The sequence below is a fragment of the Eurosta solidaginis genome, chromosome 4, assembly GCF_040869045.1.
Source record: "Eurosta solidaginis isolate ZX-2024a chromosome 4, ASM4086904v1, whole genome shotgun sequence".
Taxonomy (NCBI): domain Eukaryota; kingdom Metazoa; phylum Arthropoda; class Insecta; order Diptera; family Tephritidae; genus Eurosta; species Eurosta solidaginis.
In genome coordinates this window covers 108,449,198-108,467,912 of record NC_090322.1, presented here as the reverse complement: position 1 = coordinate 108,467,912, position 18,715 = coordinate 108,449,198, and the positions used below count along the sequence as shown (strand labels likewise).

The 18,715-nt window shown below is 35.8% G+C and overlaps 1 protein-coding gene across 5 annotated transcripts in view; it reads left to right on the top strand.

The window, feature by feature from the left end:
* The window catches only part of sol (small optic lobes), a 567,383-nt gene that overhangs the window by 267,498 nt on the left and 281,170 nt on the right, over positions 1 to 18,715 (top strand). For all 5 annotated transcript variants that reach the window (XR_010952752.1, XR_010952751.1, XR_010952753.1 and 2 more), the window contains one exon: positions 5,969 to 6,229. Coding sequence is in view for 2 of the 5 variants with exons in the window: in XM_067782436.1 (XP_067638537.1) it covers positions 5,969 to 6,229 (261 nt within the window). In the remaining 3 variants the exon portion in view is untranslated. The remainder of the gene's footprint in view (positions 1 to 5,968; positions 6,230 to 18,715) is intronic.

Genomic DNA, 18,715 nt, shown 5'->3' with positions numbered 1-18,715 from the left:
AACTACACGCCTCTCGTATGCAACAATTTAAATTTGTTTCATCCGATGTTAAGGTAACATATTATAGAACTCGTCACGAACAATTTTCCAAGTACTATACGAAGGAGGACAGTGTTTGTTACTGTAAAGACATTGCTGGTCTATTCAAACAGTTTGGTGAACCATATGATTCAAAAGAGTGGGGATTGTTCATAGACGGCATTAAATTAAGTTTAAAGGTCGTATTATTGCATATTGGCAACAAAAAGCCATCTATCCCGATCGCGCATGCAATAAGTACGAAGGAAACGTATGAGGTAATGGAAAAATTGCTCAAGTAAATCAAATACGAAGAACATGATTGGAAAATATGTGCCGATCTTAAAGTCCGTGGAACGCTATGTGGTCTACAAATTGGATACACAAAATACTGTTGCTTTCTATGCAAATGGGATAGTTGAGCTCGTCAAGACCACTACATCATAAAGGATTGGCCAAAACGAATCGAGTTTCAAGTTGGGGTGGATAACATAAAAGAAGGAAAAAATAATTCTACCTCCGCTCCACATCAAGCTCGGCCTTATCAAAAACTTTGTCAAGGCTTTGGACAAAGAAGGCGAAGCTTTTCATCATTTGAAGACAATATTTTCAGAGATTTCAGAAGCATAAATAAAGGAATGGATTTTTGTGGGACCGCAAATAAGGAAAATGAGGACCAATAACCATTCCAAAGAACTATTGTCATCAGTGGAGGCAGTCGCGTGGGATTCTTTTGAAAAGGTTGTTACTTCTTTTTTAGGCCAACAAAAAAGTCCTAACTACGAGATGATAGTGAACGACCTAATCAAAAACTATGCGAAAAAAACATATTTAAAAACGTTTTCTCAGTTAATTTAAAACCTATCTGCCCGATAAACAAAAAATTTATATGAATATTTTTAAATTTACATGAGAATATATATCCCTAAATCTGAATTTATCGTCCAGTTCCGAACAAACAAGAACGAGAAAAATGTACACAAAAATTTGTTCTGAATTGAAAGATAAAGCCAGCCTAAGAAAATTATATACTAATGTGTCACTTATGTATTTATCTAATACTTTTTTATTTTTTTCAGGAGTAAATATATCTTTAAAAATTCATTTTTACACTCCCATTTAAATTTTTTCCCACAACAACTTGTCGACGAAATTGACGAGCATGGCGAAAGGTTTCACCAGCAAATGAAAATGATTGAAAGTCGGTACCAAGGATTCTGGGATGTCTGGGCGACTACTGTTGGTTTCTCATAAGAGAAACCGATCCTAATCTAAATAAGCGTCAAAACAAGACACATAACGTTTCAATTATAAAATAAGATCATAGAGTTAAGACAGAATCATATGTACATATGCTATTATTTGTAGGGTACTTCAGTTTTACTATATGGATATATTTATTTGAATGCTTATAACTTGTGTATTAGTCTATCGATTTTGTTGAATGAAAGCTGGTTTTTTTAATAAAACAGAGCTGAGAGAGAAAACAAAAAATCTGCAAAAAAATAAAAAGTTTTCGAGATCCTTCCTCGCAAAGTACAAATTTTTTTATATCTTTACAAAAAAAAATTGAAAAAATTCGTAATGATTGTTCGTTATCTTTGAATCTGCAGGGCCTAGCAAAAAGTGTTGTATGCACAGTTTATAGCAAATTTTATTACCTTTTAAAAGCTTCAAACCGTTTTGGAATTCCATTGTATTCGTGAGATGTATATGATTAAGAGGACCCAATTTTTAATTTTTTTTTTCAAATAACAGTAATTCGTAAATATTTCAAAAACGTTACCATATAATTAAAAATAACCTTGATTTTCAGAATCAGGGAGTAATTTTATATAGGAATTGCATAATGGCGTCTCGGGTGCATTTTGGCTGTAAACCAGTGTAATTAGAACAAACGTGTAAACACATGAAAACTAAGTATTTGTTCAAATAAAAGCATATTTTTATTACAATTGTGCATTTGAATTTTTTTGACACCGTCACTAGTTTACTTTCTATATAGCTTTACAGTTTTGTTCTGTAGCTGCACTAAATAAGCTGTGAGCCACTGTATTTGCTTTATAGCAATTCGTGGGAGGACAATATCAAACTTCAACTCATCTGCTAAAGCGACTATTTTTTTGTAAAGTCCCGAAAAACGACTTCCTGTTTCAAGTCTATGGTTTTTTAATGTTCACAAAGTGTCACTCAATGCTTCAGAAGCTTGTTTCAAATCTATTGACGGTGTTTGCAAAAGTAAGCTTAGTTTTCGTGTAACAAAAAGTACATTGCTCAAACAAATCATTGAAATTACGAACTCTGTCTCGCAAATAGATTTCAACATATAACGGGCCTCAGAACTTGGTGTTGAATCTTGCCAAGTGGAAATTTCTTGAAACGAAGCAACAATTTTTGTGATGTTTTCTTCAAACTGCATTATACTATCATGTTTTTCAAACCAGCGGGTTTCACATAGTCCACTTAATGATTTCTGCAGATGTTTTTTGAAAACTATGGTACGTTTCGGAGACTGATTTGGAAAACTGATAATTTTTTTCATCAACGCAATACAATCCTTTGTTTGAAGAACTTTCGACGTTTTCGTAAGCGAGTTATTAAGACAATGGTTGGAACACGGACAATGATTAGCATTGGTATATTTTTTAAGAAATTCCTGCACATCTCCCTTAACATCTGATGTCATTACAGAACATCCATCCGTTCCAATTCCAACGCAATCTTCGAAGGGTAGTCCTAAATTATTAAAAATATCGATCACTATGTGTGCCAAGGCTACACCTTTAAATTTTTTTCCCCACTTATAACATCTTCTTCTCGGATTGAATCGTACGCATCAAGGAAAGTTACAAAATATTCTCTTATATTGCCATCATATAAATACAGCAAACAAAGGCTGAGTTGCTCAGTATGACTACAATCAGTAGTTTCATCGAAAATAATTGCAAAAAATCTAGCTTTTTTAACCCTCTCTATTAAAATAGATTGAATTTCATCTTTGCAGCATTGAATAAGATCGTTTTGAGTCGTTTTGGTTATATAAGTAGCTCTTGGATGTGTAGAATTTAAAAGTTATTCAACTTTGCAAACGATGTCACAGGAACTTTGACAAGTGCATTGAGAGGAACATTCGATTTCGAGTCACCAGTATCACTGGCAAATAAGAAACAATATTTACAAAAACATCTTTTTTTTGTTCAGAATAAACAAGCCACTCATATTCAGTTAAAAAATGATGTTTAAAGTATCTCTTTTCTTTTTTTCCTTTTTTACTCGAAAAAGGGAAGATATAGTCCTTCGGTGATACCCAAGGATATTTTAGTAAGTTGTACTTCGTATAATCATCTAATAAATGTTTTTTCCCACAAAATTACCTATGTCGTATTTTTCAACAATAGAATTTTGTGAAAGTGATATAGGTACATTCGAACCCGATTCAGTATTCATAGATGTTGAATGCAACGTTTTCTCATTATTATTATCAACCAACAATGTATGTATGTATTAGCGTCGCGATCAGTATGAGTTAAGAGTGGAACAGTACTTCCGTTTTCTACATTTGTATTATCGCAGACCTGTTCTTGAAGTTTTGGCAGCTTGCAAAAATATTCTTTGATGCTCTTGGTAGCTCGTCGCTTCTTATTATCTTTTCCATCAGATTTTCTTCCTGTAAATATTTATTTCAAGTTATTCAAGAATTCTCTTTGATTCAATATCCGAGTGATCTCACGAAAAAAAGCTGGTGCAAATATATTGCTCGCTACTGTTATTTATACTCGACTGTTAAAAAGCAGTCGGGTTCATTAAATTTTATTAAATGTTTAACGAAATAGCAATGTATGCTCGATGGAAAAACCCCAATCACACTTTAATGGAAAATTCGTACTTACCATTTTCGAGTTCCTCCACCCTCGGTCTTTTAGTTTGCTGGTTATCTGTCACTCGAATTTCCAATTGTCGATTAATTAAACAGATTTAATAGTTCACGATGCCGAACGAGTCGGTAAATCGAATGAATTTGGTTAAATTTTTTAATATTCTAAGGTTAATACAGTAGAATCGCGAAAAAGTTAACCAAAACATAAACTTTAACACAAGTTAACACAAGTACACAACTCACAAGTTTAAATGCTCATGACTAACTACATTTGCGCCACTCGACACCGGCAATAATTTTTCACACAAGAATTCGGGGAATATCTTCACTTGTTTTTATTGCCAAACAAATGGTTAGATTTGAAAAAATTGATGAGCTCAGAAAAGTTAACCAATACATAGTTAACTTTTTAGAGCGGGACGTGGAAGCTCATGCTCGGCCAACTTAGCCGAGCGATTAACAGTGTGCGGACTTTAAAATTTTGTTTAGTGGTAGATTTTTCAGAAAATAGTGGTAGATTTATGAAAACAGTGGTAGCATTCGGTTATATTTGAAATATTTTTAAGTAGTGAATATTACTCACTTCTTTTCCTATATATACATGGGTAGGTGGAAGTGGCAATTATGTACTAAAAGCATAAAGGAAAAGAGATTAAATGGTGATCAAAGCATCGCTAGGGGTTATTTTGAGTTTTATAAAACTACTCTTCTACAAATAATATTGTTTCTCTTCTCAAAAAATTGTGGAAAAGCAAAGGTTTCTTCAAAAAACTTCTATAAAAAACTCCACCTTTTTTAGAGCTTGCGTGGTAGAATTTCAAATAAAAGAAAAATAGTGGTAGATCTAACACTTTAGTGGTAGAAGTCCGAACACTTGCGATTAACTTTCTCGCGATTCTACTGTAATTGAATATGTGCACTGCAGTTTCTACAGAGATGACAAATGCCCAGTAGAAAGTGGTGAAAAATGTATAGAGTGAGAGTGAAGATTCTGAATAAAGTTTATTCAATAAAGTAAGGTTTGATTCAGTATGTTATCAACAGCGCAAATATTTGTGAGCATTGGACTGATTTGCACGAAAATGATATTAGGTTGATGCTCCTTTAATAAAGTTACTACGCCTGGATTTCCTACCATTATCTGTTTCTTAGCCCCTCAATTTTTTTAAATCTAGCCCAAATTCATTCAATGTTCTTAAAATTGAATCTAGGTACATGAAACTGTTTATCTACATTTTCTAAAATTTTGAAAAAAGCTAAAAGAGCTAAAAAATGTCTAAAAAAAACTGAAAAAAGCTTAAGGCTAAATCGCAACTTTTCAAGCTAAACGGAAAAAAAGCTAAATCTAGCTTGAAAAAAGCTAAAATGGCAACACTGTATACTACTGCTGTATACTGCTCAGATCACGCATTCCGGAATTTTCGTATTTGTAATCGAATTTCAAAATAAAAGTTTTATGACGTAGGGCTTTTGAAATTTTTCGATATTTTACATTTCTCTCATATTTTGCTACCAGATTATAGAATATTTAAAACTGTTATCTTTTCTTCCAATATGTGGTGCGCTGTTTCTAATTGTTCCCATTACCTGGTCATCGTACACGTTTTTGGCCGACTCCGATCGCATCTGATAAGCCAGATGACTTTTTTGCTGAGAAACATATCATGGCAGAAACACAACCGGTGGGTTTATCAAGCCACCAAATCAATTTGATGTTAGTTGTTCGCCCGCTTTCCAAAATCGAGGAAATAATATACTCCGAAAATTATACTCTAACTCCGGCGTAGTCGCTTACTCAGGTAGCAATTTTAAATACACCGCACACTGGTAGCGAAATATGAGAGAAATGTAATAAATCGAAAAATTTCAAATCGCTACGTCATCAACCTTTTTTTTTACAAATTCGATTACAAATACAATTTTGGAATGCGTGATCTGAGCTCATTTGTTTATGGACGATATGTATAAAGAGTAATTAGAAAAACGCTAAACATTTCCCTTAATAGCACAAGATATTATGGTAATTATAATAGCTTATACATTTTCTTTTTATGTCTCTTACTAATTCAATAGGTCGAAAAGAAGGCCAATGGACTTGCAAAAAGTGTACGTTGGTCAATGATCCAGCATCAATTGCTTGTGTAGCATGCGGTGGTTCCAAGCTCCGAAGTATTTGTTCAATAGAAGACATGACTTTGCGCAAAGGAGAATTTTGGAGTTGTACCCAGTGTACTCTTAAAAATAATCTCTCTACTGGAATATGTAGTGCCTGTAAATCTATGAGAACATTACCAATTGAGCCCAGGAAAGTGCAGTTAAATGAGCTCACTGAAGGTTTGTTATGGTTAACTTTAAACTCATATTTCTGTTTACTTATAGTTAAAAGCCAATTGCAATAAATTATATTTCGGAGACTATTACGCGTGTTTATGGTGGGATTTGAAATTCTATGAAAGACCCACTTCCATTTTTAGTTAAAAATAAAGTACCTCAATTGCCTTCTACTTCTACTTTATTATATATTTATACTTTCATAAAGGACATAATTAGTATGTATTAGATTTCTCCAGCGGGTTAGGGGAGAGGCGACTAAAATACCAGATTCAAGGGGCTGTGTAGCGCAACCCTTCAGGTTGCCAGCGCAATATATAGCTTCTCCCAACCCAATTGTCAACCTCACCTATCCGCGGCGAATCCTGTTTCACTAACAGACAAGGCTCTGGTGACCCCAAGCTCCTCATGCGTACTTAATTATACGTTGTATATTTTTACCACTAATGGCCATTGGCCTCCTCTCTTAGACAAGAGAGAATGGTCTGTTGTGCATTAACTCTTGAATGCATTAACAATGAAATAAAAATAACAATTTAATTTCAATAAAATGTTTTTTTCGAGATTTCTGTTCCGCAAAAGTGTCTCTAACATCATAAAAGTTTAAAGATCGGGCTATATGATTCAAGGTTAGATTCGAGCTCAAGGCCAGAACAATAATTTTTTTCTAATGATAATTATTGTTATTTTTTAATTTTTCTAAATTTGAAATATTTTGTTTTTGGAATAGCAAGTAGAAAATTTTTCATACAACCTGCCATAGCTGCGCAGATAGATCCATTTCGAAGGGTGCTAAGCCTTCATCATCAGTACGCTTTAGGCATGCTGCGCTAACCATTTAGCTATACAGCGGTGGTTTGTTTGACTGGCAAATTTACTACTTCTATTCCTTTTTACCAACTATATTTATTCAGTGTTGCGCCATCTGGTGCAAATAACTGATAATGCTGGATTTTTGTTTATTGTCAATTACTTTGTTTGACATTCCCAAGTGCTCATGGTTTATTAACAATTGTTTTTGTTTTTATCGGCCTATTGATAAATGATTCAAGGTTCGATTCGAGCTCAAGGCCAGAACAATAATTTTTTTCTAATGATAATTATTGTTATTTTTTAATTTTTCTAAATTTGAAAAATTGTATTTTGTTTTTGGAATAGTAGTAGTAGTAGTGGATCGGGCTATAGAATTTTCAATAGACAGAATAGCCAAGTTACATAACCTGCCTTGTGTCATAGAGTTTCTTAAGGTTTTTATCAATTTAATTTTTGAAAATGATCGTTCAGCACTAGCCGCAGGAATTGTAATAAATAACAGTAATGCAGTGCATACTTCAGGAAATCTGCAAGACATAAAATGATTTTTTAATATTAATAAATCAGCAAGGTCTCTAATACACTGCGATTTTTATATTTCTTTGTCTTTCTCTGTCTTTTTTTATATCTCAACAAATTCAAGAGCTTGTTTTAATAAATAAGTATCATTTAAAACTTTAAAGTGATAGGCTGAAAAGCACTGAAATTTGAAACTATTTCATTCATTGGAATGTAACGCGATTTCAGTTGGTACTCGATAAAATATGTTCACTTTGAACAAACTTTCCGGATCTTGTTGTGCATTAACTCTTGAATGCATTAACAATGAAATAAAAATAACAATTTAATTTCAATAAAATGTTTTTTTCGAGATTTCTGTTCCGCAAAAGTGTCTCTAACATCATAAAAGTTTAAAGATCGGGCTATATGATTCAAGGTTAGATTCGAGCTCAAGGCCAGAACAATAATTTTTTTCTAATGATAATTATTGTTATTTTTTAATTTTTCTAAATTTGAAATATTTTGTTTTTGGAATAGCAAGTAGAAAATTTTTCATACAACCTGCCATAGCTGCGCAGATAGATCCATTTCGAAGGGTGCTAAGCCTTCATCATCAGTACGCTTTAGGCATGCTGCGCTAACCATTTAGCTATACAGCGGTGGTTTGTTTGACTGGCAAATTTACTACTTCTATTCCTTTTTACCAACTATATTTATTCAGTGTTGCGCCATCTGGTGCAAATAACTGATAATGCTGGATTTTTGTTTATTGTCAATTACTTTGTTTGACATTCCCAAGTGCTCATGGTTTATTAACAATTGTTTTTGTTTTTATCGGCCTATTGATAAATGATTCAAGGTTCGATTCGAGCTCAAGGCCAGAACAATAATTTTTTTCTAATGATAATTATTGTTATTTTTTAATTTTTCTAAATTTGAAAAATTGTATTTTGTTTTTGGAATAGTAGTAGTAGTAGTGGATCGGGCTATAGAATTTTCAATAGACAGAATAGCCAAGTTACATAACCTGCCTTGTGTCATAGAGTTTCTTAAGGTTTTTATCAATTTAATTTTTGAAAATGATCGTTCAGCACTAGCCGCAGGAATTGTAATAAATAACAGTAATGCAGTGCATACTTCAGGAAATCTGCAAGACATAAAATGATTTTTTAATATTAATAAATCAGCAAGGTCTCTAATACACTGCGATTTTTATATTTCTTTGTCTTTCTCTGTCTTTTTTTATATCTCAACAAATTCAAGAGCTTGTTTTAATAAATAAGTATCATTTAAAACTTTAAAGTGATAGGCTGAAAAGCACTGAAATTTGAAACTATTTCATTCATTGGAATGTAACGCGATTTCAGTTGGTACTCGATAAAATATGTTCACTTTGAACAAACTTTCCGGATCTTGGAGACGCTCATCTTCGCAAAGCTCATCAAAATGGCATTTTAACATCCTTTGGCGAGTATTAGAAAATTCAGGATTGATGGACCATTTTTCTGCTACGCTACTCGCTTCCATTTTTAAATTTTCAAATTCATGTCGATACCTTTCCAATTCTTTTAGACAAATTTTCAATGGAAAACAAATGATATATCAAAATTGTAGTTTTCGATCTTCTTTTTGAGTGAACCAGCTTTATTTCTTTCATCTGATTTGCAATTTGACAGAATGTTTTCATAAGAGCATTTTGGACTTCAATAAACCGAACATTTAAAGCGAAAACGACATCATAACGACCTGCCCATCTAGTAGGGTTTAATGTTTTTATTGTTATTGAAGTTGAAGACTCACTTTCTTTATAAGATATAAAATTTGATAAAATATTCCACCTTCTGATACTATCCCAAATAAATTATAAATTTGTTGAATTGTTTCAAAAAAATTTTGCATATCAATAACCTCCCTCACGTGTAACGTGTACATCTCTAAAAATGAATCAACATCTTTTTGTTTATTTAATAATTTGGGAAAAAATTAAACAACGTGACATCAGAACGGCCAAGGCGACATACCTTGTAAATCTCTTCAAAGCCTTTTCTCCCGGGAGTGGGATACGAACTCGCACTCCTACAATGGTTGAAGTGTTACAAACGCATTCAGCCACGCCATGCCTTAGTTGTTGTAAACTTATCCCAATTTTCTTTGCATATTTTATTCTTTGCACAGTACATTACCTACTTACTTAATTGACGCTTAACCGATTAAACTGTTATGGACGTCCAACAAGGCGCACCAGTCGCTCCTTCTCTGTGCCAACCGGCGCCAATTGGTCGCACCAAGGGAGTTTAAATCGTTTTCCACCTGGTCCTTTCAGCGGAGTGGGGGCCGCCCTCCACCTCTGCTTCCATAGGCGGGTTTCGATAGAAAAACTTTCTTGGCCGGAGCGTCATCTTTCATTCGCATAACATGGCCTACCCTACGCAGCCGCTGCGTTTCAATTCGCTGGACTATGTTGATGTGTGCGTATAGCTCGACAGGTCATCGTTAAATCTTCTTCGGTACTCGCCATCGCCAACGCGTAGAGTTCCATAAATCTTTCGAAGAACTTTTCCCTCGAACACTCCCAGAGCCGTTTTATCTGATGTTGTCATGGTCAATGCTTCTGCACCATATAGCAGGACGGGAACGATAAGTGACTTGTAGAGTATGATTTTCATTTGCCGCAAGAGGACTTTACTTTTCAATTGCCCACCTAGTCCAAAGAAGCATATATTGGCAAGAGTGATTCTTCGCTGCATTTCAGAGCTGATGTTGTTGCTAGTGTTGATGCTTGTTCTCAAATAAACTAAGTCTCTTACTATTTCGAAATTATGGCTGCCAACAGTAGCGTGATTGCATATGCGCTGACTCTTTGCTCGATGACAGCAGGTACTTCGTTTTGTCCTCATTCCCATCAAACCCATTTTTACCGCTTCTTTTTCCAGTTTGGAGTAAGCAGAACTAACGGCGCGGGTGTTTAGGCCGATGATAACAATGTCATCAGCATATGCCAGTAATTGCAGGTTTCTATAGAATATTGTTCCAGAGCGATTAAGTTCTGCAGCTAGTATAATTTTCTCCAGCATCAAATTAAAGAAATCGCACGATAGGGGGTAACCCTGTCTGAAACCTCGTTTAGTTTCGAACGGCTCGGAGAGGTCCTTCCAAATTCTGACAGAGCTGATGGTGTTGCTCAACGTCATTTTGCACAGCCGTATAAGTTTTACGGGGAAACCAAATTCAGACATAGCGGCATATAGGCAGCTCCTTTTCGTGCTGTCGAAGGCGGCTTTACAATCGACGAAGAGGTGATGTATGTCGATTCTTTTTTCGCGGGTTTTTTCCAAGATTTAGCGCATTGTGAAAATCTGGCCGATGATAGATTTACCAGGTCTGAAGCCGCACTGATAAGGTCCAATCAGCCTAATCACGGTGGGCTTCAATCTTTCGCACAATACACTTGACAGCACCTTATATGCGATATTAAGAAGGCTGATTCCGCGATAGTGGTGCAGTTTGCAGTATCCCTCTTCTTGTGGACTGGGCAAAGAACACTTAGATTCCAATCGTCGGGCATGCACTCGTCCGCCCATATTTTGCGAAGAAGCTGATCCATGCACCTTACCAACTCCTCGCCGCCGTATTTGAATAGCTCCGCAGGCAATCCATCAGCGTCCGCGGCCTCGTTGTTTTTCAATCTGGTTATTGCTATTCTAACTTCGTCATAATTGGGTGGGGGGACATTCCATCATCATCGATTGCGAGATCGGGTTCGTCATCCCTGCGCGGTAAATCGCTGTCTCCATTTAGGAGAGCAGAGAAGTGTTCGGTCCATAATCTAAGTACTTTCTGGCATCAGTTACAAGATCGCCGTTTTCGTTCTTACACAAGTTTGCCCTGGTCTTAAAACCTTCCGTCTGTCGCCGAATTTTTCGGTAAAATTTTCGGACGTTATTTCTGGTGGCTAGCAGCTCAAGCTCCTCGCACTCACGCCTTTCTGCCTCTGCTTTTTTCTTCCTGATTTCTTCCTGAAAAGGCGCCGCGCTTCCCTTTTTAACTCGCGATAGCGTTCACACACTCCCCTTGTTGCGCTGGCTTTTAACGTAGCCCTGTAGGCAGCATCTTTTCTTTCGGTTGCAACGCGGCATTCTTCATCATACCAGTTGTTTTTCCGTGGCCGCCGGTTACCAATTTTTGCCTCGGCGGCCGTACGAAGTGCTTTGGAGATATGCTCCTACAGCTCCTGCATTCCTTCGGGCTGAGTTGAGCTCTCAGAGAGCAGGTGTGAGAGTTGAGTTGCGAAATCATTGGCAGTCTGTTGCGATTGCAGCCTTTCGATGTCTAGTTTTCATTGTGTTTTTTGTTCCTTGGTTTTAGCCCCGCAAAGGCGGGTGCGTATTTTGGCTGCGACGAGATAATGTCCGAGTCGATGTTAGGTCCTCGGATCGTGCGCACATCTAAAACACTGGAGGCATGCCGTCCGTCTATCACAAAGTGATCGATCTGATTGCGAGTATTTCGATCGGGGGACAGCCATGTAGCTTGATGTATCGTTTTATGCATGAACCTCGTGCTGTAAATTACCATGTTTAGAGCACCGGCAAAGTCAATCAGCCTAACTCATTAGGAGAAGTTTTATTGTGTAGGCTGAACTTTCCGACTACAGGGCAAAAAACACCTTCCTTTCCCAGCCTGGCATTAAAGTCGATGCGTCGTATGCGCGTTCTAATTGTTCATAAAAAGCATCTTTCACCTCATACTTCGTATATTATCATGTGTTAAAGATATGCTTTTTGCAATTTTTGTTGTTATATCGGCCTACTGATTTGTAAGATCGCGGGTTCGAATCGAGCTCAAGGCCTTACCTAAAAAAAACCGCTGTGATGGCTGAATGGTCACAGCAGCGGCGCCTAAACGTTGCCGATGAAGGAATTTAGCAGTTCCCGAAATGGATCTATACAAGGAACTTTGGCAGTTGTCTAAATTTTTTCTTTCTTCTATTCTAATTAAAAAATTTTTTCAATTAAGAAAAAATTTATCATAACAATAATAATGATAAAAAATTATTGTTAGGCCTTGAGCTCGATTCGAACCCGCGATCTTACAAATCAGTAGGCCGATATAACAACAAAAATTGTTAATACATCCCAGAGCACGGGGAAAAAAAGTGTCAATAAAATATGACACTATGGCAGCATTGCCATCAAACATGTCCAATTTTCACATCCATTCTGCAACAGATGTCGCAGTGTTGTGAATATCAATTGACACGAACCAGAATAGAAGTAGGATTAATGAAGACAAACAAAAAACCGCTGTGATGGCTGAATGGTTATAGCAGCGGCGCCTAAACGTTGCCGATGAAGGAACTTAACAGTTCCCGAAATGGATCTATACAACGAGCTTTGGCAGTTGTCTAAATTTTTTCTTTATTCTATTCTAATTTAAAAATTTTTTCAATTAAGAAAAAATCTATCATAACAAGAATAATGATAAAAAATTATTTACTTATTTTGTTTAAAGCTGGCTTCAGGTCAAATTGAGTAAAACACAATATGTTTAAGTTTTACTACCAATATATTTCGGCTACTCTTCCGGTAACCGTCTTCAGGGCGTAACTATTAACAAAATCAAAACAAAATAAAATAAAACATTGACAATTGCACATATTAAAAATTATAAAATTGAACAAAATATATGTACATACATTGCATTTATTTACACGTCTGCTCTCTCTGACGTGGAGCTGTGTACTGTCTTGTTAAAAAGTAAATATTTGTAGCTGTGCGCGCAGTTCGCTATATCTGTGTTATAATTATGCCTAATGTTTGTATCTTTGTCGACGATATGTAACATTTCTAGAGTGAAACGTTTGCTATAATGTTGTTCTTGCTGGAGAATCTTTGTTTCTTCAAAATTTGGTGTATGTGCTCTCATTTTACAGTGGATCATGAGTGCTGTTTTTTGATTCATTACATTATGGCAATGTTTTAAATCCGACTTGTGTTGGGCAAGTCTACTTTTCAATTTTTGTTTGCTTGTTCCTACATAAACACTATGGCAAGGCTCATTGTTTTTACCTCCTTTGCATGGAATTTCATAAACTACGTTACTTTTTTCCATTTCGGGTATTTTAGATTTTGTTTTGTTGAACAAGTTTTTCAAGGTATTAATAGGTTTGTGTGCTATTTTAATATTTTCTTTATTGTAACAATCTGACGTCGCGAGTCGTTCAGAGAGTTGAGGTACATAAATAACTGATTTGAAAATTACTGGGTTTTCGAATTTTTGCTTTTGGCTTTGATGATTTGATTTATTTAATAAGCTTTTAATAGTTTTATCGGGGAAATCGTTATTCCTTAGTAATACAAATATTTCTTTTTCTATTTGGTTGTGCTATATCTCATCTGAACTTTGTAACATCCTTCGAATACAGCCCATTGCTGTATTTCGTATCATCGCCTTTGGGTGTTTAGAAAAAAAGTTGACGATTCGTCCTGATGCCGTCGGTTTATTGTACCACTTTAATTTGAGTACATTTCCATACTTGTTTATCATTGAATCCAGAAAAGGTAATTTTCCGTCTTGTTCTAGTTCTATGGTGAATTGTATACTTTTGTTGAAAGAGTTTAGAGCGTTTAAAGTGTTTTGTACCTCCTTTTCACTTACTATTGCAAACAAGTCATCACCATACTTTGTAAGCAATCTTGGTTTGCATCCCAATTTTTCCAATGTGCTTTCCAAAAGTTTTTCCATTATTATGTCTGCAATCACTGGCGAAGCAGGTGATCCCATTGGCATGCCTTTTATTTGCGTATATATAGTGTCGTTGTATTTAAAATATCTACTTTCCTGAATACAGAATTTTACTATTTCCATAAATAAATGCTTTGGTATCACTGTGTGTTCTTGTATTATTGTCCATTTTTCTAAAATAACGTCAAGTGCTAATTGTATAGGTATACTCGGGAATAGGGAAATAACGTCAAATGATATAAGTTTTTCGTCGTCACCTATGTAGGCATTGTTTACTCTTTCTTTAAAATCTAGTGTGTTTCGTATATTATATATGGAGTTCGCTGTTCAATTTTTGAGTATATCCGTAATATATTTACATAATCCGTACGATGGCGATCCGATTGCCGAACATATCGGTCTACGTGGTAATCCTTCCTTATGTGTTTTGGGTAAGCCATAAATTCTGGGCGGTAACGACGTATTAGATGTAAGTTTGCTTCTTTCGGCCTTTGTTATAAGTTCCCTTTTAAACAGCTTTTCGACTAGATTATTCTTCCTGGCTTGTAATCGTGATGTGGGATCTTTATTTAGAATTCTATACGTATTTTTGTCATTTAAAATATATGTCATTTTTTCATTATATTCGTCAATTTCCATTGCTACGGTTTTTTTACATTTGTCGGATGTTAAAATTTTTATGTTTTTATTTTTGCTAAGAAAATTTCGTGTTTGCTCCACTGTGTTTGTTATTGTTCTATCTATTGCACTTTGCCGATGTGTTCTCGTGTGGTTTTTTATAAGCCACGAGAATTTCGTGCGGGCATCTTCTTGCTGCTCTTTGTTGTTAAGAGTTTGTATCAGCTCCTCTCCATCCGCTATATATTTGAAGAGAGGAAAGGTCTTGTTGTCCACTGGTAGACCAAACTTTGGTCCCTTTGCTAACAATGCTTTTACGTCATGTGGAATCTCTACTTTCGTTGTATTTATAAACCACTCTTTTTGTTTATTGTTGTTGGTAAAAAATGAATTTCGTTTGGTTCGTAGCTTCTCATATTTCACACTTTGTCGGTTTTTTATCGTTGGTGCTAGTTTTTTTACCGATTTTTTCTTCGCTTTCCATAAACTCATGGAAATCTTCTTCGCTTAATTGTTCTTTTAATTTTGTTGTTGCTTCTTCTATTTTTCTATTTAGATCTCTCATTGCATTATGTTTATGTTTGATTAGTAAGTTTAATATTTTTGTTTGATAGTAATGTGTGTGTTGTTGTAGAAGTTTTTCTATGTCAGTGTATGTGTCACGGTCAGATACAAATAATTTATAACATTTATCTGAATTTTTTATGAAATTCGGAATTAGCTTAGACTTTCTACATTGTAAAAGGAACTTTATATTACACTTAATTTTTACCAATTTTTTGGATGTTGCTTGAAGTTTGTTGATTGTTGTTTTGGTGTTGTCATAGTTGGTTTTTATACTTGCATATCCCATTGTAATTTGTTATATGTTATATGACAACACCAAAACAACAATCAACAAACTTCAAGCAACATCCACTATGAAACTTTAGTGGATGGAGTTAGCAGCTTTTACAGCATCGTTGAAGATGTATTGGTATTGAAAATGGTCAAAATCAGATTTTATCCACGCCCACTTTGGGAAATAGAAAAAAGGAATAATGTTTTAGGAAATACTGATGATGTGATGTAGGGAGATTAGGTTAGGTTGAACATGAAGAACATGCTCGATCGTTTCCTCCTCAAACCCGCACTTCTTACATCTGATATCACTGACCAAGCCTAATTTAAAGGCACGTGACGCCAGAAGGCAGTGTCCGTCATGAGTCTACAGTCCTCTCTTTTTAAGGTTGTAAGACCTACACATAATCTTCGACACTTTACAACCCCGCGCTTGAACCCACGCCTTTCTCGCTTGGTGGATCATGTGCACCTCTCGGCTTCGCTTAATCTTGCCCAGTCTAATTGGGACGTTTACGGAGCAAGCTTCAAGGGATGCGCCCTTTTTAGCTAGTTCATCCGCTTTTTCATTCCCATCTATTCCCATATGCTCTGGAACCCAATATAGATGTATGCTTCTCCCTGTCCCGATTCTCTTCAGAGACTGCTTACACTCTAACACGCATTTATATGCTGTGCTATGCAAGATTATTGCCTTAATCGTTGCTTGACTGTCAATATAAAAGTTAACACGGTTGCAGCTTAAGCTAGTCGCTTCCAGGGTTTCTATTGCTTTAGTTATGGCTAATATTTCCGCTTGGAAAACGCTACAGTAATCCGGCAGCCTGTATTATCTGCTTATTTCCGGATCAGCGCAGTATACCGCAGACCCTACTCCTTGCACTACTTTGGAACCATCTGTGGACGCATGTATCGCCTCGTCCGCCATTTGCGCACCCTTGCGCCAACCTTCCACATCTATTGTGGCCTTAATATCTCCCTCGAAGCGCAGATAGGGATCAGGTTGTTCGTCTTGTGGTTGATGGCGCTGTACTACTATGGCCATACGATCGGCACTCAAGCTGCCCCAAGGCATCGATCCTGGCTGCAGTTATTAATGCTATGACCTTTGCTACCAGGTCTACAGGTGGTATGTGCAGAATGGCATACAGTGCAGCCGTCGGGGTTGTTTTCAGGGCTCCCGTAATGCTAAGCATCGATAGTCAGCATATGCCTCTAATTTTTTGATGTATGTTGTTTTGTGTGTGGCTTTCCACCAAACAATGACTCCATAGTATAGAATAGGGCTTACAATCCCTGTAAAACTCCAATGAAAAAGAGAGGTCGATAGGCCCTACGTACACCCTGACTATACTTCACAGGACCGTGGTGTGGGGGAACTTCAATGGATAAAAAAAGTTACAAGGTACAATATAAGTTTATTACAATTTTATAAAATGGGAGCGATGCCGCACTCATTAGGCAAAAGAAAATTTAAAAGTTTTGCAAGCCGTAAATCGAAATCTATTGATATCTTTTTGCAATTTGACTGAAATGTATTATATATATACAGATCCGATCAAAAGCGGATAAGAACCACGCCTACTTTAAAAAAAGGGGGCTTACAATTTTAATCTTAAAGAAGTTTCCATTATATATATACGATCCTGACTCGTGCGCATTTTGCGCAACCAATATAAAAGTCTGTTATCAAATATCATCAGAAATCAGCTGTTCTATTAACTTACAGATTCCGCTGCCATCTAGCGTATAATAGCAACTGTCGCCAATCATTTAAAACTTACAGCTTGCGCTGCCACTAGCGTACAATAGCAACTGCCTAAAATGCAGTGCAAATATTCACAGTATTGCCATAGTACAAATAGATTTATTTGTGTGCTCACAATAGATTATTTCTAACAAATTATTTTAATAAAATATAGCTAAACAAAAGCACTAGGACCATGATTGCCCTAAGCTCGCTAATAGCAACAATCCCTATCTTTACAACCAAAACTTTATTTATAGATTTGGATTCCAAATAAGAGCATACATAAAAACAGGAATTAGAAATAATATATATTGTAACGAATTTACTGCAATTCCTCTTATTTGCAACCTTCTACCAACGTTCGAATCACTAAACTGTTGTAGAAAGTCTAAGCTAATTCCGAATTTCATAAAAAATTCAGATAAATGTTATGAATTATTTGTATCTGACCGTGACACATACACTGACATAGAAAAACTTCTACAACAACACACACATTACTATCAAACAAAAATATTAAACTTACTAATCAAACATAAACATAATGCAATGAGAGATCTAAATAGAAAAATAGAAGAAGCAACAACAAAATTAAAAGAACAATTAAGCGAAGAAGATTTCCATGAGTTTATGGAAAGCGAAGAAAAAATCGGTAAAAAACTAGCAACAACGATAAAAAACCGACAAAGTGTGAAATATGAGAAGCTACGAACCAAACGAAATTCATTTTTTACCAACAACAATAAACACCAAGTAAGGAAGGTTAAGTTCGGGTGTAACCGAACATTACATACTCAGTTGAGAGCTATGGTGACAACATAAGGGAAAATAACCATGTAGGAAAATGAAACGAGGGAAACCCTGGAATGTGTTTGTATGACATGTGTATCAAATGAAAGGCATTAAAGAGTATTTTACGAGGGAGTGGACCATAGTTCTATAGGTGGACGCCATTTAGGGATATCGCCATAAAGGTGGATCAGGGTTGACTCTAGAATTTGTTTGTACGATATGGGTATCAAATGAAAGGTGTTAATGAGTATTTTAAAAGGGAGTAATCCTTAGTTCCATAGGTGGACGCCGTTTCGAGATATCTCCATAAAGGTGGACCAGGGGTGACCCTAGAATTTGTTGTACAATATGGGTATCAAACGAAAGGTGTTAATGAGTATTTTAAAAGGGAGTGGGCCTTAGTTCTATAGGTGGACGCCGTCTCGAAATAT